The sequence below is a fragment of the Bidens hawaiensis genome, unplaced genomic scaffold (genome assembly GCF_021521415.1).
Source record: "Bidens hawaiensis isolate Kalapana, Puna unplaced genomic scaffold, B.hawaiensis_p1.1 tig00000369_1, whole genome shotgun sequence".
Lineage (NCBI taxonomy): Eukaryota > Viridiplantae > Streptophyta > Magnoliopsida > Asterales > Asteraceae > Bidens > Bidens hawaiensis.
This window is the reverse complement of record NW_027491028.1, coordinates 4,980,257-5,000,685: the sequence shown is the minus strand read 5'-3', so window position 1 is coordinate 5,000,685 and position 20,429 is coordinate 4,980,257. Positions and strand designations below refer to the sequence as shown.

Sequence of the window (20,429 nt, the reverse complement as noted above, 5' to 3'; positions counted from 1 at the left end):
AATCCTATACATGTGTTGAACAACACAAGAAAATTAATTTTAACATGTCACCAACTCCTTGATCAGCAATCAATTTCTCTCTCACATGCTTTATAGTTATTTTTGGAGTCGGGAATTGGTTCTTGAACAGATCTGTAGTTGCATCATCCTCCAACCTTGGTCTACTCCTGTCTAAAACGGGTATCTTACCAATTGGTATACCCAACACCTCATGAACTTTTGTTGTTGTTATCTTAATAACACCACTGCTAATGTTCAATTCATTAAACCGGTGATCATAGTTCATCAGCAACCAATGCCCTAAGATTGATGGAGTTTGGTTAATTTGCAGGTTTAATATTGAACCAAATCCCATTTCTCTCAAACAATCTTTTTTTCAGAGCTCATTGCACTCACTGCATCGACAATGTTAAATGGTGCACATCTGAGCCGCAACTTTCTGTCTATAAATTCAACAAAAGGTTTCCTTTGTACCCTCTTAGCTGGCTTCTTTTCTTTAACAACCTTCTTCCTTGGTTTTTGAAAGTCTGAGTCTGAACTACTCTCTTCCACATCTTTCCTCTTATTTGATAAAAATTTGTTGATTGGAACTTCAAAGTCCGAATCAGAGTTTGCTTCAACATGTTTTGTCTTAAGCTTTTTGACTCCGGCATCAACTTGTTTTGTTTTAACCTTTCGTTTAACTGATCACACATAAAACTCAGATGTTAAATAGCTTCAAAACGGTCATCAAACGCCTAATACTATATGCAGACGCAGTTGTTCAGTTATCACAAAAAAGCTTACCAAACGCTCATCAAACGCACAAGACCAATTAAAGAACATGTTATTCAGTCATCACAAACGCTCATCAAACGCCTAATACTATATGCAGAACCAGTTGTTCAGTTATCACAAACAAGCTTACCAAACGCTCATCAAACGCACAAGACCAGTTAAAGAACATGTTGTTCAGTTATCACAAAAAATCTTACCAAACGCTCATCAAACGCACAAGACAAGTTAAAGAACATGTTATTCAGTCATCACAAACGCTCATCAAACGCCTAATACTATATGCAGAACCAGTTGTTCAGTTATCACAAACAAGCTTACCAAACGCTCATCAAATGCACAAGAGTAATTATTTAACACTTGGTATACCATTATGGTGAAATCAACCCAAACGCTTTTCAAATGCTTACAAACAGAGGTTGATTGACAACGTAATAATCAATAATTAAAAACAAATAATACAATTTAACATAAAATTAAACCCTAAAACGATTACATCCACTGATTGTTGTCAAACGCTTATGAAAACAACTGTTAAAACCTCTCTAAAAAACCTAAATCGATTACAGGAATAATAAACAAACACCTGATTTATTGATAATATGAGGTTTATCTTGTTTATGCTTTGATCTTCGTTCATTCGTTGAAGCAGATGAGTTAGGGTTCTTTGTTTTATCCATCTTCACTACGATTGAATGTAGTGTTCTTCAGTTGATTCGTCGCCAGAACAGTTGATAGTTTTAGTTGATTGAATGAGTACGCTTTCGTCGTCGAGATTAGTTTACGGTAACCGCTCTCTTAATAGGTTGATTATTGAGAGTGATTTTAGGGAGACTAATTGACAATGTTACCCTTTTTGATGAAAGAGGCGTGTGTTTTAAAAAACTTGATCGGACGCTTGAATGGCGTACTGTTTGTACGATATAAGGGATTAATGTACGGTAACCGTCATATATATATATATATATATTTCTTTTCTAGGTGCAATAAACGATTAAATATTATGTCATTTTCTAAAGTAGTGTTGTGGTAAAAAGCTTGGATTTTTTAATGGAGATCAAAAGTTTGATCCTTATATACAATGATTTTTTTTGGGGGGGGGGGGGGCATGGACGATCCAATGAAGAAAAATCAGGATCTTTGTGTTCTTTGATTTGATACTGAGTACGTTCGGGTTTTACACCAGTTGGCCTTTAGACAAATAAATTTTCCCCATAAATAGAGAAATTTGAAGTTACTTAAAAGATTCGTACGGCTAGTTTGTGTCGGTGGCCATTTGCTATTGGTCACCCCATACATTTATGTAGGGGGTGTTTGGGATTTCTTATTTCCACCAACTTATAACTTATAAACTTTTTGAAAAGTTAATAATGTGTAAAAGGTGTTTGGCAAACCATAAAGACTTATGGTTTTTAACTTATGGCTAAGGCAAACTAAGAGGGTTTTGAAAAGTTAAGAATTTCTAACTTATTAACTGAAAGGGTGTTCTATTCCCAAACACTGCTTAAAAAACAACTTATTAGCATGAGTTAATCCAAACACTTTTATACAAACTCCTTTTCAAAGTCATTTAAGTTTATAATTACATTTCAGATAAAGTATCCAAACACACCAGTATATTTCTTTTATTTACAGGGGTAAATAAACGATTGAAATAAAGTTGAGGGCGTCGTGTTCAATTGCTCAAAACAAAACCCATCCATCTTAAATCTCACAGCCGCCACCAGCATCCTCTAATCTCCGCCGCTCTTAAACACAAGGTAAACCCACTTACCGTTCTTCACGATTACCCATATATATGGTTTCTCTAATTATGCACTAATAGTTTGAATACCCATTATCAGTAAAACATGGTGAGGCCATATGCAGCTAAAGGTCACAAAAGAAAGAAATCAAAATCCGAAAGGTACGATAAAGATTCAGAAGAAGAAGAAGATAATGCAGGGTTCGTCGAAGAAGAGGGTGCCCAGAAGAAATTGAAGCCTGGAGAATCAGATGAAGAGAAAGCAGAAGAAGCTGCACAAGAACTCTCGGGTATTCCGGTTAGTTTGGGTGGGCAACAGGGGACTCATAAGAACTCTCCTGCTGTTATCTTCATTCTTGAAAAGGCTTCTTTGGAAGTCGCTAAAGTTGGCAAGGTTACATTTTTTCTTCTTTTTTCTTAAAGTTTGCTGCTTTATTATGATTTGATTGATGCTGGTTGATGAAAGTTGTGAAAATTGCTATTTGGGATTGCAAGATTACATTTTGTTTTCTTTTTGATAAATCTTGATGGTATTGAGTATATATGAATCAATTATGCACCTCCTTATTTGTTGATTTACTTGGTCTCTGTTGGAGGGTAGTTAAGATTTTACTGATAATTCATACATTGTTGTAAAATTATGGTCTACAATAGACACAACTACACAGTCAATATCGGTTATCGGTCTCCATTCGTCTTTCTTCTTATTGCTGCTATTAGTGTTTTAAGTCTTAACTGTCAACTGTTAGTGTTTTAAGTCTTAATCAATTTCTACTTGCTACAGTTGTTAGTGATTTGTAAGTTGCAAAATGTTCATTTGTTAATGGTATAGAGAGTATGTTAAATTGCTATATATATAAATTCTGCATGATTCTAAAGTTACCGATATCCCACCGCGACAACCTATATCCCATTATCTCAAATATCGGTCCTTGCCTGATATTCGATTTTTACCACATTAACTGCATGGAGACGCACATACATATAGGTGCATGTTACATATAGGGGGAGATAGAAAGAGAGATGGTTATGCAGTTACATAACTTAGTGTGTACTCAGAGTTAAAATTAGGTTTGTAATGAATGTAGGCATGCTAAACTGGTCGTGTTCGCGGGTTTAACTCAAAAGAACTTGAAAATTCGTGTCAGATGTAAGGACTCGAACACGACACAAATATTCACGGGTTGACACGAACACGTCATGTTTAACATGAATTTGATTTTTTTCTCAATATTAGAAGATTAAGTATTTTTAGTTGATTCTTTAGTTGGCCTTTGTTGGAAGGTACTTAGGAGATTTAAGTGATAATATAAATTTTTTTGAATAATTAGGGTGCAGTGCAAGAAACTGAGGGGTTATGCAATTACAAAACTTACTATCTTAAGGTTCAATAATATGTACAACTGTTTATGTGGTTTTTTCTGCTTTAAATTAGTTTTGTATTGAACATAAGGGTGTTAAACGGGTCGTGTCCGCGGGTCCAACCCAACACGAACCGAATATCCGCTGGTTGACAGAAACACGACCCACTTAACTTAACTTGAATTTAATTTCTTTTTCAATTTTTATTGCTGTTTAGTACTTTAAATTTACAATTTTAGCAGAAAAAATACAAATGTATATAAAACAGTTACATGACTACATACTTATAAAATCCCATATCCAATTTCTCTTTTAAGTTTAAAAAGTTGGCATAAATTACTCAATCAAATTAATTTATGACATAAAACATAAAAGCAATTTAAAAACTAAACTGAAAAAAAAACGGGTTAAATTGGTCAACCCGCGAACCCGTCTGGTTGACACGGACACACCATTTAGCTGAACGGGTTTGTGGGTTCAACCTGATACTGACCGTATTGTAATGGTGGATTTTTATAGTTTTTACTTTTTTGAGGTTATCTTGTAGTTGTCTTATTTCTAGTCATTTATTGATGCATTCTATTTGTATATGTGTTTCTTCAGAGTTATCAATTGTTGAATTCGGAGGACCATGCCAATTTTTTAAAGAAAAACAATCGAAACCCTGCTGAGTACCGACCCGACATTTCTCATCAAGCAATATTGAATATTTTAGATAGCCCACTGAATAAAGCTGGTAAACTAAGAGCTTTATATGTGAGAACTGAAAAAGGCGTACTTATTGAAATCAAACCGCACGTTCGTATTCCAAGGACGTTTAAACGTTTTGCTGGAATCATGTGTAAGTTTGACTGGTTTTAATATAAACAAATGTTTATAACTTGTTTGGCTTTCTTGACTTTTGACCGTGTTGACTTTCTTGATGTTAACAGTGCAATTGCTTCAAAAACTGAGTATTTCTGCTGTTGGAAAGCGGGAAAAGCTTTTGCGTGTGATTAAGAATCCTGTAACTCAGTATCTCCCGGTTAACTCACTCAAGATAGGTTTGTGATTTAGACTCAGTCTTGTTAGACTTTAAAATGGTTTACACAAAACACTTTGTCAATATTCCTTTCACAAAAACCTTTTTTTACAATTTTACATTTTTACTTTTAAATTACAAAAAAAAATAAAAATATCTGATATTTTTTTGTGGAGCAGGGTTTTCACATAGTTCAGAAAAGTTGGTTGATATGCATGACTATGTGACTTCGGTGGACAAAGATGCAACTCTTGTGTTTGTGGTATGTAATTTTACAAGTAATATAGGATTCATTTATTTTAAATTCAATATTTGACACTTTGAACTGCTGTGTTCAATCTTTTGTTGCAAACAAGTCATCGTTAGAATGCTAAAAGAAACTCGTTTTGTAATAACACGTGATTTTAGACAAATTTTAATGAAAGGAGAGAGTTAATTTCATAATTATATTAAATTATGTATTATTTAATGAAAGGAGAGAGTAAATTTGTATTATTCTAGTAAAATTGACTAGAATGAATGTAAATTTCAATAATTTAATTTAATGTTTAACAATTATGATTTTGATAGTCTGTTGTTTAAATGCATATATGAACATACTGTGCTCATTTTTATATTTTTATTATAAAGATTCAGGAGAGAAAAAAATCAGAGAAAGAGCAGATAGAGATAAATAAACATATGTTTCTCATAGGTACCTTTACGGGATTCGTATTCAGCATACTATTGGTTCTGAAAAGAACACGTCAATAAATAATATTTAGGAAAAGTATCTTATTTGGCATTTTACCGCCTATCAAACCTGCTTGTTAATTCTTTTAGCATTTTAAAGAAAGATGTTATGGTTGCAACAAAAAACCGAGTTTGGTCAAGGGCTCAAATCGGTTGTTAGAAAACAATATTTTAACATATTTATGCTCAGGTTGGTGCAATGGCCCATGGCAAGATTGAATGCGACTACATAGAGGATTTTATTTCAAGTAAGTTTATATATGCATGTAATGTTACAATCTGCATACAGTCGACCCCATTTTTTTGTTCCTGTACTTTTTTTTTGCAGTATCTGGATATCCATTGAGCGCAGCATATTGCATTACAAGGATCACCAATGCTTTGGAGCGCAAACATGGGATTGTATGAGCATGTTTTTACGTGTAGGTTAAAAGATGAGATTTTTAAGATGACTTTGATGTCTTGATTTGTGATCTGAGAATGGATGCCATATTCGGTCATTTTGATATTCTGAGTGTAAAATCTTGGCTATTACTTTTTGAAAACCTAAGAACAGTGTAGGTTTGGTTACTTTTGATATTTTGAGTGTAAAATCTGAAAGATTTTTGCTAGCTTTGTCATGCATTCATTGTTTCAGTCAATAAGAAACTGTAATTTATGTTTTACATTTGATGTTTAAGTCATAAATTATTAGTTTTAGTTTGGTCCAAAAAGCACCATTCAATACCAAATCAATTTTAAGTATAAGCAGAAAATTGCGTAAACAGTTATGCGCTTTTATTCGGTTCTCACAACGTGATTCGTTATCTACTTAAATTGATTATAAAATTTAACCACAATGTTGTTTAGAGTTGTGTATTTAGAACATGTTTGGGATTGAGTTTGAAGGTGTTTGGATTCCTTATTTTACCTTTTTACAACTTATTTAAGGCATGAAGTATAAGTTATAATATTGTAACTTATACACTTATACATGCCCGTTTCTTGGGTCATCCAAATGAGGTAATGGCATTGGAGGCCTACAATTTTTATTGTTTGTTCTAATATTCATTTATTTTTTGAATTTTTATTTTTTTTATTGTATGAAAGTTAATAATATACTTATGGTTTGATGATAAATTGTTTCACAAACAAATGAGATGTTATAACCCGGTTTAAAAGTTATATGGTTTTGATGAGACCTAAGACCCGTTTATATTTTTTACTATGAAATTGGTTTTTTAATTTAATTAATATATATCTTTTTTTAAAATAAATAAGATATTGTTTTTTATTATATCCTATTTTATAGGATTTTTACAAAAATAATTTGATGAGAATAATTTTTAATTTAATGGGATGTTATAACCCGTTTAAGGAATATCTAGGTTTGGTAAGACTCATACCTATGAATTCGGGTCAAATGCATGAGAAGCCTCCATTTAAAAATCAAGCAAATCTAGTGACTCTAAAAAAAAGGGGGAGCGACCACATCGCGACACGTAGGATTTTTATGTCTTCGTTTATATATATTATAGATATGTAACTGTGATACTTTATATTCATAGGGTCTCTCTGAAAGCCACATCTCTATCCCACTAGATAGAGGTACGGTGTGCCTACATCCCATCATCCCCAGACCCTACTTATAGCTTTGCTATTGGTGAGACTCCACTGGTATATGATTGATTGATTGATTGATACTTGATATTCATGACTATGAAGAAAGAAGAAATAAACTTTTGTTACAAAATAGTAAGAATAATTTTTGCATTTGCTCTGTTTTTTTAATAGGTGTTGTTGGTTGTTGAAGTGTTGAAGAAGATGACTATTGAAGATTATAAATAGGGACTTTTGTTTCTTAAAATTGTTTTGTATTTAAAATATTAGTAAGTTCAATGCATAATGACGTGACCACTAACCAATTTATGTGTATTATATTTTTATAGAAATCTTGTTATAATTATAAATTAAATTGTATCTATGTTACATATACATTATTAGTATACTTCAAAAATAATTTTTAAAATATATTTATTACTAAAGGCCTCAATTTTTTTCTCTGCTTTATGCCACAAAAGATGTTAAGCCAGCCCTGATCTTATACACTCACAAAACCTAAGTTTCTCAAACACTTTATAACTTATAATCTGTAAGTTATAAGTTATAATGAGTTAAAATAAGGAATCCTAAACACCCACGAAAAATGTTTATTGGCTTATTGTTGTTTTCAAAAAGTCAATAAGTTAAAATATATTTGGCAATCATAAAAATCTTTTGTATTTTAGCTTTTTGAGAGGGTTTAAAAGCAGTTTTCCAAAAGCCTCAAATCATGGCCAATAAATCAATAAGCAATTTTCAAACTCAATCTCAAACATTTAATGTGTGGCAATAACCTTTTTAGTTTGGAAAGCTATCAGAAAATAAAGTTTTAATCGATGCTTTGATAACCAACCGGCCGCTATGTTGGTTTACTATCATCACAAAACAGAATAAAGTTATCGGATTAATTTTGGGCCTATTTAAATTTATCAAAATTATCTAAAACTAAATAACCAGATTATAACATGCAAAACTACAGCATTACACTTTCTTGATTTTGACTACATTTGATGCTAGCAATGTTTGCATCACAATATGCAGAATACAAATAAACTTTTAGACCTTTATTATCCTGCCATAATCTACCTCCAAAAATGATAACAGATATATTTTCCAATTTATGTTAAACTATGTACACAAACAAAACTTACGAGACATTCCTAAGCTGTTTCTTGAGGTTGAGAATTTCACTTCCACGTGACGCCAACTCTCTTTTTAACTTCACTGCAGCTTCTTCAAATTGCTTATGCATGTAATCTCTCTCTTGTGCTTGTTCTTTGCACTTCACCCGAATGCTATCTAGCTTTGTTTGTGCCCCATGCAGCCTCATTCTCAGTTTTGCCGACTGCATGTTGTTTTTAGCTTTATCCTCCTGTTTAAAAATTAAAAATAATAATGATAAATAAATATTTAAAATAAGTCATATCTGAGTTGTTTGACCAAGAATAAGAAGCTTACATTATGATTTTTGGGTTCTAGAGTGGATAGTTTCATTTTCAGATCCTCAACTTCAGCTTTTGCATTTAAGAGCTGATTAAAATAGAACCAAAATATTATTATATCAAGTAAGCAAATAAAATTCTAGATAACAACAATGAAGCTTAAGTTTTTTTACCTTTTCATTATATTTTTCCATGAGCGATTGCTGCTCGGCTTTATGATTTTGCAGTAATTTAATCTGTGTTAGAACCAAAATACTAATATATCATCAAATAATCAAATGAAATTCTAGATAACAACAATGAAGCTTAAGCTTTTTACCTTTTCAATATATTTTTCCATGAGTGATTGCTGCTCGGCTTTATCTTTTTGCAGTACTTTAATCTGAGCCAGCACTTGATCTCGTTCTTTGGTAATTTCAAGAAGCTGATTTTGTAATTTCTATAAATATAAGATTACAGAATTAGTGTTAACTGTTAAGTGTGATATTTTTGCATGACTGTCAATAGGAAATTAATAATAAGAATTAAGAAAGTAAAGCGAAACCTTGATATCATCTATAGGAACTGAATTTTGACCAAACTCCTTCACTTTGAGCGCCAGGTCTTCTCTTTCCTTTTTAAGTGCATTCAAATCTGTCATAAGTACATCGACTTTTTCGCATGCATTTCGATGATCCGAAGAAAGAGCTTCTAGTTTTGACTTCAAAGCCTGAAGAATTATCATTGCATGTAAGAAACACACACACATACATATATATGGTTTGAAAAACTTACATCTTCGGTTACTCTCCTATTATCATCAAGCAACTTAATATCATTCTTTAACTGCTCAAGTTCAAGTGATTTTTCAACACTGCACGCCTTCTCCACTTCTACTTTCTCCTCAGCAGAAACCAGGTTTTCACTGATGACCTGGCATTCTTCTCTACAGACCTCCAATTCGTTCTTAGCCTTACAAAAATGCAATACACCATCAATCATTGTAATATGTAAATTAAAAGAACTTGACCAATACCTTCGACAGTGCATCTGTTAACAGATCAATTTCAGCCTTATATGATTTTGATTTGTTTTCGACGGCTTCAATTGAAGCTTTTTCTGTCGTGGACCAGATTGCCCTTTCTTCTTCAATTGCCAGAAGAGCTTCAGTAAGTTGCTGCATGTTACTCAAGGTGTTATAATAAATCAACTGAATAGAAATTCAGCTTTAAAACCAACCAATAATAGAATAATACCATAGCCATTTCTTCCTTTTCCTCCAACAACCTGTTAATAGAACTATTTGTATTCTCATTACATTGTCTTGCTTCTTCCAATTCGGCCCTCTAAAACGATAAAAAATAATTAGTTTTGATAATAAAATTGAAGATATAAAATATATTGAAGACGCAAATGAAAATCAGGATAACTTACAAGACTTGAAACCAGATCCTCTAATCTTTGCAATTCTGAGTTTGAAAAGTTTAGTTTTTCAGATAATTCTTCTACTTCAAAGTTTAGTGTTTCAGATCTTAACATCGCCTGCTGATTTTCGTCATTAGCGATTGCTAATTGTTCTTCTAGAGAACCAATAGTTATATCCCTCTCAAATGCAAGCACTTCAAGTTTTCTGCACTCTTCCTGAAAAATGAACAATGAAAATCAATTATATTATTAAGCTGATAACTAAGTATGAGATCCAGATAGCTTACATGCTAGCAAGCATTTTGATTAAGCCTGTAAAAGGACCGAGTTCAGTAAACCATTCGCAGAAAGTTTGTTTATGTTTATTTACTCTATAAACAAACGAACATGAACAATAAAATTTTGTTCATTATTTATATGAACGATTGAACGAACATGAAAACATGTCCCGTTCGTTCATTTATTTTTGTGAAAGTGCATTCGTTTACTTTCATTTATGTTCGTTAGTTTATGTTTATTTAGGTTTTGTAAACATATTTGTCTAAATTTTTTTGACCCGTTACGAATCTAGTTTTTAGTAGTTTTTTAGGCCCAACACAGTGTTCTTCACATTACTTTCAACTGATTTTAGATCAGTTACGCCCGTTCGTCTATGTTCAATACTTCAGTTATGTTCGTCCATCAACGTTCAAGTACCATTCTTTATACTGTTAACGAATGAACAAGAACAAACACGAACACGTTCATTTTCTTAACAAGCAAACACACGAACAAGAAGACCCTTTTTCGTTTAATTGTTCATCTTCGATCGTTTGTTCGACTAAAAATAAACGTACAAGCGAACAAGAACATGCTCCGTTCGTATTCGTTTAAAAGCCTACTTTTGATGTTAAAAAGAGATGCTGATGTTCTAAAAGTGGCATCATTTATAGAATTATCCCGTATATCCACTTAAACAGACCTTATTTTCATGCATCAATAAATTATCTTATGCAATGATAAACCAACTTCAAATCACCTGATCAACAACAGCGGGACCTTTGACTTTTCTCGAGTCAAAGATATTTGAGCTTCTATCCATAACCGAATCACGCTTTCTATCCATAACCGAATCACGCCTTCTATCCGTAACCGAATCACGCCTTCTATCCATAACCGAATCACGCCTTCTCCCAGCAATTGTCTCACGTTTTGTCATGTCACGTTCAAGAACAGCCTTCTGACTGTGTAACCGTTTAATTTCTCTCTCTGCAGCTGCTTTTTCACTCTATATATAAGATATTTAAATATGCAATTAGTCAAAGCTTTTGGTTAATCATTGCACTGAATCTCAAATAATGAAAAATTTACCTCTAGCTTTGTTTTCTCTTGAAGAGTATTTCTTAACTTAGACTCGGTTTCTTTGAGTTTTGTTTTTGTTTTCTCAAGGTCTTTTCTCATACTTTCCTTTTCTTTAGCTAATGCAGAAGATGACAGGTGTGATATTTCATATTGTAGTGTTTCAATGTCAGAAAAATGTTCATTTTTTTCTGTTTCATATTGTTCAGAAAGTTCCTGGAAGACAAAAATAAATAAATTCAGATGGTGTTAGGTGGAAGTGAGAGCATGAAGTAGCTGGTTGACATACTGATAAAGCCCTTGCAGATTTTTCTTGATTTAGTAATGCTTCTTCTATCTGTTTCCGCAGGTCCTCAGATTGATTGTACATAAGAAGCTACAACCACAAAACATCAGAAATGTGAAGGTGAAAGTGCCAGTTGGACAACAGGTCAAAATGTGTAATTATTTTGTGTCAGTCAAAATGGGTTGAGTTGACCAAAAACATTTTTTGTACAAAATCCAGATAATTTTATTATAAATATTAAATATTTTCTTTTTTGCGAAGTATGTTTACAAATGATGATCACTTTGGCGATAGTGAATTAGGAAGTTTCATGAATATTAAATACAATCTAAGACTTTGAGCAACATTCAACTACAGGTGCGAATTTCTGACATGACACAAACCTAACACAAAATGGTCAAACCCTTTTAGCTAAACAGATCCTCGTGTTGACCCCGCAGATTTGCAATTTTTATAATATATTTTAAAAATGTGTTTTATGTCATGAATTAAATTGGTTGGGTATGTATGCCAAAATCTAGAATTAAAAAAAAATTGACATAAGACTTTGTACTTGATATGTAACTGTGTTATATGCATTCATCTTTTTTGTTGTAAAAAACTAAAAATGTAAACTAAAAGTATGTATATGCCAGAATGAACCATACCTTTTCACATTCAAGATCGTCTACTTTGGCTTTCATGCCAGAATGAAGTTTTTCATAGTCACTGAGTAGTGTTTTTATTTGAATAAAGTCAACGGCAGAGAAAGATCTAACACCCTGCAAAAATTAACAAACTGTAATGCATCATGATATTAACATCAATTACCAGGGTATAATTTAAAGATCATGAACTTGAAAAGACTCACAGCGATAAGTTCTGACATTGTAGAACAGCTTTGTATATGTTCATCCATCATTGACTCAACAATAGTTTTTGAATGTTGAATTTCAAATGTTATTTCTTGAACGTCTGCTGACAACTTCTCATCCTACATGGCATTGTGTGAGTTTCATGCGGTAAGAGTAACAGTAAAATTAAAATTCAGAATTTATCAGCTGCTTTCTAATGGTGTTGAGGTTCTGTTCAGCTTTTATAATATTTACTTCCATTCTTACTCTTATAGTTTTATTGATAGATACCCACTTTAGATGATGTTAGCATATCAACCATTATCGTGAGATTAGGTTAAGTGTGATAATAGATACCATTAAAGTAAGTTGTTGACAAGTCAAACTTGCTTCCTCTTGTGCAGCCAGGAGCTCCGCGTACAGCTACAAGATGCAAAATAAACTGATTAAACTAGAGGTCCAGAACATTTTTGTTTCTTCTTGCGTGAGGTTTTCACGCTAATAATAATGCATCCTTTTAAAAATACAAAAGTAACATATTTTATGCTAAAAACTAAATTAATAATATGAAATTTTCTTCTTATCACAAACATAAATTTCTAAAGTACTGAATCAATGATTCATGAAGTCAAACCTCTTCTTGTTTATTCTTGGCAGATTCCAGATTCTGCAAGCTTGAAGTCTTTTCCATCTCCAACATTGTAATCTACATTATAACATGAAGAAAAGGTTCACTAGAGTAATTATATATACAAGTAGAGTAATTATGTAATTACTCTATAATAATTACTCTATGATGTAATTACATAACTACTCTACTTGTATTTATATTTGCTCTACTTGACTCAACAAGTAATTATTACTTGTTGAGTCAAGTAGAGCAATTATAAATACAAGTAGAGTAGTTATGTAATTACATCATAGAGTAATTATTATAGAGTAATTACATAATTACTCTACTTGTATATATAATTACTCTACTTGATTCTCACGTTTAGCACGTTAATTTCATTTGTACATTAACCTCCCCCTATTATATATACGGTCTGAAACTTACATCTTCGGTTGCTCTTTTTTGATCATCAAGCAACTTAATATCATTCTTTAGCTGCTCTATTTCAAGTGATTTTTCCACACTGCACGCCTTCTCCACTTCCACTCTCTCCTCTGCAAAAGCTAGTTTTTCACTGATGACCTGGCATTCTTCTCTGCAGGCCTCCAATTCTTTCTTAACCTTAAAGAAATGCAAGCATTATCAATTATTAGAAATTAGGAAATTAAAATATTCCAATGAAAGTTATGTAATGTGTAAATAAAAACAGAAAAAAAAAAGAAAACTTGACCATTACCTTTGACATTGCATCTCTTAACAGAGCAATCTCATCATTAGATGTTTTTGATGTATTTTTGTCTGTTTCTAATAAAATAACAGACTCCAAACTCTGCATGTTTTTGTCTGTTTCTAATACAATAGCAGACTCCGAAGACCTTTCCATCTCCAACATTGCAATCTACATTAGATTAAGAAGAAAAGATTCACTAGACATCAGCATAAACACAAATCCCAACTAAGAAATAATAAAAAATAACCAACCAACCTTTTCCTGAAGTTGCTTGATAACAGGACTTGCTTCGATTTCATTTGTTTTTTCAGTTTCCACAAGTCTTCTTGTTAAGTAATCAATTTCAATTTCACTCCTTGTTCTCTTTAACAATAAAATATCAACAATAATGAGACGAAATGTACTTTTTTTATAAAAAGCAGCAGAAACTACAATGACCTGAGTTTCAAATTGTAAAAGCAAGTTCTCATATTCTTCTCGCATTTCTGTTATTTCAGCACTTTCCTGCAAAGAAAAAAGAACAATTACATGCATTCCTACATAATTTAGGAAGATATGTAAAACTAACCACAGGTAAGCTCTTTTTTCTGGCAGTTGTTTTTTTTCTGCTTGTAACATGTATCAATGATCTTGGATTTGGAAGGCCAAAGTCAACAGGTCCCACATTGTTACAATATCGCTCCTGCTTAATTGCATTCGAAGTGTTATCATATACTAGCTCATCAAAAGGTAAAAGTGGTCCTCTTTCACGTTCATTTATAACAGGTTTTACTGCAGAAGCTTGTCTTGGGATGGTGCAAGGTAACTGGAGACCATGGATACATTTTAGACTAAGTAAGAATAGAAAAAAAAAACAACTAACTGTGCATAATATGACATGATGCAAATGAAACATGTGGTAGAATATATTATTATTACCTTGTTCACGATCTTTTCTGGAAGTTTCCCTGGACACCAGGTCTCACGCCTCTTTTCCTTTTTAGACAAAATTTGGGAAACAAAATGTTAAAAAATGTGATCCAACAAACAAACGCTGGTATATTTCAAGCAGAATATTAAGAAAAAGGGATCACCAAGTAAAGACAAAACTACTCAAACAAAAAACTCCATCAAAAACATTAAAAGATCTGTAACAGAAAAAAAAATTATTTAATCAAACCTTTTTGAGCTGACCGGTAGCTTCATCTCTATTAGAGCACAAAACCATAGAACTCAAGTTCTGAATCTTTTTTTCTTGCTGAAGCAACATCCTATCCCTTTCAGCTTGAGCTTTCTTTTCCTCCTCTAGCTCCAAAGCTATTCTCTCCCTCTCTAATTCACTCTACATGGCGACATTGCATTTAACAATACATACATACAAGTATACAACAGGTTCATAATATGGCAAACAGCTAGTTAAGATCTATCAACCTGTAACAAAGTATTCCTCAAGTTGAGTATCTCCTCTCCTAAGTGATCTGAATGAGAACCCTAAAAGATAGTACCAAAAAAAAATTATACTAACAATGAATAATTAATTAGCAATCAAGTTTAAATTAATTTTTTTCAGGCATGAATAGCGAACCTGTAACTTTGCTCGAAGCTCCTCAATTTCTTTCTTTTGCCGTTTTAATAAAGCGGCATCTGTTAAAATCTGTCAAATAACAAGAAATATGGTATAGAGTTGAGAGAAGCGTGAATTACAATACAAAAAATATATGACATTTGTTGTTAAACACAAACCTCGTTCACATGAACACAGTTAGTGACGCGTAAAGCTCGGCTTGCAAACATAAGGCTGCTTTTAGTCTCATCAGCATGAATCTGTCATTCAATGAAAAAAGAGATCCATGATGCTAAAGATAATTAAATAAAATATCTTTAGCTTGAGGATGATATACAAAAATTCAATTCACAAATGTTAGTGAAACCTAACAGTAATGTTGTTAAATAGTTCATGCTAAAATTTAAGTGCACCTGTGCTAGAGTGATGTTACAAATGATGGCTGTGTTTGCATTCCCACCCAGCGCAGGCTGCAAGATACGTGTAAGTTTGCTATCTCGGTAAGGAACATGACCCCTGTAATTAACAGTAAGTTATTTATAAAAGTGGGTCAGGAGTTACAAATTTATAAATGTGGACATCAAACCTACCCTTGGCTCTCAGCACCTTCACTTAGCTTTTTAATCACAGTTCCAAGTGTCATTAAGCTTTTGTTGATGTGGGAACCCTCTTTTAACCTAACACCTTCTGCCCCAGTTTTAGCAGCTCGTTCTGAACCAGCAAGGTCTACCAAGTTCTTAGATAACATGCAAACAAAAAAAAATATATCAGCAAAAGAGTGTGCTATATCTGATGTGAATTAAAATGAATGTTTGTTTGTTGCATAACGGATACCAAAACCGATACACGAACGGCATCACAAGAATTCTCAGCATTTTCATCTTCAACTTTATCCCTGCTCTCAATAATCTGTACATACCATATTTTATATCATGGACCAGCACAAATTCATGTAAAGAAAAAGATAAGATAAATAGTAACCATACCATGCGGAAAATGGTATGAGACCTACTGCTGTGTAAATTCATATTTGTCTCCCCAATATGACGATGGGCTATAGATTAGAAAAATAAATAACCAAGCAGAATATGAGATCTTTAAAATTAATAGAAAACCATTTAATCAGAGGAGGAAGAGACTAAACACTTTTGACAAAAATAGTAAAGCTGATAGAAACTTAGTATATAGTAATAAGATTGTTTTATAAATGAGATAAAGTATGATGTCACATAAAAGTGTGAGCTTTTATAAAAATTACCTTCTCCGAACTCCATAAATTCAAGCACTTGCGTGGGGCTAGTAACAATTTCTTCTTTTAAGCCAGCAACAAATATGCCACGCTACATATAACAACATAATTAGAGAAAACTATGAAACAGATAGCGGTTAAAAAGAAAAGAAAAGAAAATGGCCATTTTTAAACTTGTACCTCAATGCTTTCATGAATTTGTAGCTTTCGGTGTTCAGGGGCCAACAAATCATTTATTTCCTCGTTGTAGATCTCCATGTAGGACATCCTCAAAAGAAACTCCCGATCTATTTCCTTTAAAAAAACGAAATAAAGGAACCCAATAAGCAGAATACTAAATCACCGGCAGTTCTCGGTGTGGGTACCATTTCTTGTACTGTATATTTGTTTTCAATATTATAAAAGAATGTTTAAGTTTCACAAAGTTAATACTATAAAACTGAAAGAAAGCTACCTGTTGTATCATGTCAAAGAGATCATGCACTGCTAGAGGGATGACTCCAGGTTCAGCACTAGACCCACGCATAGTATGTGTTTTGCCACTGTTAGTTTGTCCATAAGCAAAAACAGTGCCTAAACAAAAGCATTAATATTTAATAAATAAGCATTACACATTAAGATAACTGACAGTATTTTTTTCTAAGCTCAATTTAGTAAAAGAAGATAGAAATATCATGGTTTTCAAAGCTAATTTTTCATATTAGGTCCCATGATAATCAATAAAGAACAAATTGAAACAAGGTGATGCATGTGACTAAGTGACTTATAATAAGTCAATAACCAACAAACATGGTTACATTTCACACATCCTATTATAAAGTGAGTGATAACATACTGTCTTCAAAATTAGAGCCCTTCCATTCAGGCGTTGTGTGATATTTGTCTATTTGCAATAGAGATGTTTGAAGGGGAAAAAGTATATAGATAACAAAATCTTGAATGTGTTGTTTTTGTTTATAGAAACGTTTAAAACAGTCATATATTGCCCTTTATCACATCATCATTACGTAAATGTACTGCATGTAGATCTTTTGGTTGGAAAATACAAAGAAAGGATCAACCAAGATTTATCAAAAGCAATCTTTACACATGACTCATTAGGTCTTCATATTGCTAGTTAGATAAAAAGTTTATCTTCAACTCCCTCCACGAAAAATTGCATTACTTTTGGAAATTGAACATGGTGGGTGCCATTTGAACTTAAAGTTATGTCAGGATCGGGTTTTTCTAACAATTAATAACAAAGATCTAACTAATAGTGCATGCGGAATCTACACTGCTAATCATTAATTAGCAAACAGAATATAATAAATGCAAAATACGAGATTCAATCAATAAATGCTTTCCATTAATAGTGAAAGAGAATATTACAAAATGATATGACGGCTGTGAATAGTATGGAGACCCAACAAATTAGAGCACATTTTAGATTCAAACAAAATGAAAATGGTGTTAATTCAAAGCCGCTATAGTTTGCACATGAAAGGTGTTAAGCTTCATATCATGTATTAAATTACAGTCCCTTGTTAACCGTTAAGAAAGGAGCACTAGATAAACCTAAAACAGTGCAATATCAGCCTCCAGATCCAAGTTTTCAACATGTGATCATATTTATTCCAAATATAAAGCATGTTGTTGACATCAAATGATATGTGCTTATCAGACTTGAATGTGTTGAAACCAAAAAAAAGATACTGAATAAGAAACCACGTCATTAGATTACTGATTATTTAAAACATACCGTTAAAACCACCGATAGATGCTGCAACAATAGCCTTCGTTCTTGATTCATAAACATCCACAGTTTTACAATCCTCCCTGAAAATCCGGTCTAACCGATATAATATAAAGGCAAAATGTTAGAAATCAAACAAGATACTCACAGGTCACTCCTTTTCCCAAAGAGCTGCATATTAATCCTTAAAAAGTATAAAACAATTGCAATTTTGGCTTGTATTTAATGCAAATATCATTTATCTTACAAAACTTATTACTTTGTTCAACAAAATCAGCATTTTATATAAAACAACTTGGATTAATATATGTTCTCAGTTTGACATAGAGCTGTATGCAAAGCTAACTCTGCTCAATCCAACAGTATACATCAAAACTTAACTATTCAATCTAACTAGTAACTGCCACTAAATACATAAACATACATAGGGCTCAGAAAATACATAAATAATTCTAGAAGAAGTCCTTATAAGCCTATGCAGTTAATCTGGAAAAATATCGTATGCCGGTCAAGGACCAATATTTGAGATAGCAGTTATCGCAGTGGGATATCGGTAATTTTAACGTCATGTAGAATTGATATATATATATATACACATATATGCAATTTAACACTAACAATTCAGTATACTCTCCTACCATTAACATGTTAACCTTTTGCAACTTACAAAACACTAACAATTGTAGCAAGTAGAAACTGACTAAGACTTAAACCACTAACATTAAACACTAAAAACTGACAATTAAGACTTAAAAAACTAACATCGGGAAAATCAGTGATATTTCAGTCCAATATCAATCAATATTATCGGTACGGATATTCTGCTAGTTATAAGCCGCTATATCATTGATATTTTGACTGCATAGTTATAAGCTCCAATTCGTACTCAATACTCAAATTCAACCTTAGTACAGCTCAAATTTTGACATCCATTCCATAGGCATAAATCAAATAGTGAAACCGAATAACGTCAAGTAAAACATCTAGAAAGCGTCAATTAAAAACCTAGAGAGTAGTTAATTAGGCATCAGTAGTTCATACCGGAAACAGAATAATAACACGCAACGGATGAACGCGAAATCAAATTCAATAGAAGGAGATGAAATGGTACCGAAATCAAACTTGTTAGGTGGATTAGCGAATAATATGGAGTTGCCTTGGATTCTCCAGGGGCTGGTTTTGAGATCTTCCGGCGACAGAGGCCGTGCTCTCACTGACACGTTGATTCTCTCCATTGCCGTCGATCGGATTGAAGTTGAAGTTGTGTGTGTAGGGTTTTGAGTAGTGACTGGAGCGTTCGCTTTCCCGCCTCCTCAAAATTTTAGCAATTTGAAAGCTTTGACTTTTTAACAATTCTCGGTAGAAAAAATTCATTTTTAAGTGGTTGTTTAGTAGGCTCATGCCATGCATACATGGTGTGGGAATAACACTATACCGCTCGTACAGCCTGAACCTGTTGACTTGCGTATGAACGTGTCAGTGTGGCAGCTTTTTGCAGTCTATACGAGCCATATAGACCCTATACGAGCCGTATAGATTTTCCAGCTCGTATAGCCTACGTAACTCGTCTAACCTATACGAGTCGTATAGGGTCTATAAGACTCGTATATACAGCATCAGCATGTACTTTGACCAGAGATTTTTAATTACTTTTCTGGTCTATACGACTCGTATATGTGGTATACGACCCGTATAAACCAGGTATCGATTTTCAAAAGGCTGTATTATGAAGGCTATATTTCAAAAGTTGAGTTAACACGAGCCAAAACATCTGCACCAACAAATGAAACTATTTTTATAGCAATTATATTTCAAAATCTTAGATAACTCATATATGTGTCAATCAAAATGGATTGCATTACCACATCTAGAAAGTCGTTACCCCGAAACGCTCATGTTGTACGTAGGTTGGTATATTTTTATTTTGTAACCAACTCGGGTGTTGTTTTAATATTTTTTTAGTTTTAAATTTGAAAGAAAAAACTATACGGGTCAAATAGACCATATACGAGTCATATAGCCCTATACGAGCCGTATAGGTG

At 32.8% G+C, this 20,429-nt stretch overlaps 2 protein-coding genes across 2 annotated transcripts; one reads left to right on the top strand and one right to left on the bottom strand.

The window, feature by feature from the left end:
* The first annotated feature begins 2,583 nt into the window (after positions 1-2,583).
* On the top strand, positions 2,584-6,138 carry LOC143623898 (uncharacterized). The gene is made up of 6 exons (XM_077094701.1): positions 2,584-2,912; positions 4,484-4,721; positions 4,813-4,923; positions 5,081-5,163; positions 5,824-5,881; positions 5,962-6,138. The coding sequence occupies exons 1-6, from the start codon at positions 2,625-2,627 to the stop codon at positions 6,039-6,041; spliced, it is 858 nt and encodes a 285-aa protein (XP_076950816.1). The 5' UTR covers positions 2,584-2,624; the 3' UTR covers positions 6,042-6,138.
* Positions 6,139-8,214: 2,076 nt separating this feature from the next.
* LOC143623019 (kinesin-like protein KIN-7O) lies at positions 8,215-19,693 on the bottom strand. Its single transcript, XM_077094027.1, has 35 exons — positions 19,499-19,693; positions 18,394-18,483; positions 17,107-17,225; positions 16,833-16,946; positions 16,662-16,743; positions 16,390-16,457; positions 16,238-16,312; positions 15,994-16,139; positions 15,817-15,919; positions 15,583-15,663; positions 15,425-15,493; positions 15,271-15,330; positions 15,020-15,181; positions 14,779-14,835; positions 14,429-14,665; positions 14,299-14,364; positions 14,116-14,223; positions 13,867-14,028; positions 13,575-13,751; positions 13,152-13,223; positions 12,875-12,940; positions 12,535-12,657; positions 12,332-12,445; positions 11,688-11,774; positions 11,411-11,614; positions 11,203-11,327; positions 11,079-11,130; positions 10,070-10,276; positions 9,892-9,981; positions 9,672-9,812; positions 9,431-9,607; positions 9,201-9,365; positions 8,976-9,095; positions 8,673-8,744; positions 8,215-8,586 (listed from the first exon to the last, which is right to left on the bottom strand). The coding sequence occupies exons 1-35, from the start codon at positions 19,620-19,622 to the stop codon at positions 8,362-8,364; spliced, it is 4,140 nt and encodes a 1,379-aa protein (XP_076950142.1). The 5' UTR covers positions 19,623-19,693; the 3' UTR covers positions 8,215-8,361.
* Between the last annotated feature and the right edge of the window lie 736 nt (positions 19,694-20,429).

What these genes read in the sequence shown, in the direction of transcription:
- LOC143623898 (XM_077094701.1), top strand. Translation starts at nt 2,625, where the DNA reads ATGGTGAGGCCATATGCAGCTAAAGGTCACAAAAGAAAGAAATCAAAA. An exon ending in GGTTAACTCACTCAAGATAG is followed by an intron (nt 4,924 to 5,080) that starts GTTTGTGATTTA and finishes TTTGTGGAGCAG; the next exon opens with GGTTTTCACATAGTTCAGAA. An exon ending in CATAGAGGATTTTATTTCAA is followed by an intron (nt 5,882 to 5,961) that starts GTAAGTTTATAT and finishes TTTTTTTTGCAG; the next exon opens with TATCTGGATATCCATTGAGC.
- LOC143623019 (XM_077094027.1), bottom strand. Translation starts at nt 19,622, where the DNA reads ATGGAGAGAATCAACGTGTCAGTGAGAGCACGGCCTCTGTCGCCGGAA. An exon ending in CCAAGAATAAACAAGAAGAG is followed by an intron (nt 12,941 to 13,151) that starts GTTTGACTTCAT and finishes TGCATCTTGTAG; the next exon opens with CTGTACGCGGAGCTCCTGGC. An exon ending in CAATGTCAGAACTTATCGCT is followed by an intron (nt 12,446 to 12,534) that starts GTGAGTCTTTTC and finishes TAATTTTTGCAG; the next exon opens with GGTGTTAGATCTTTCTCTGC.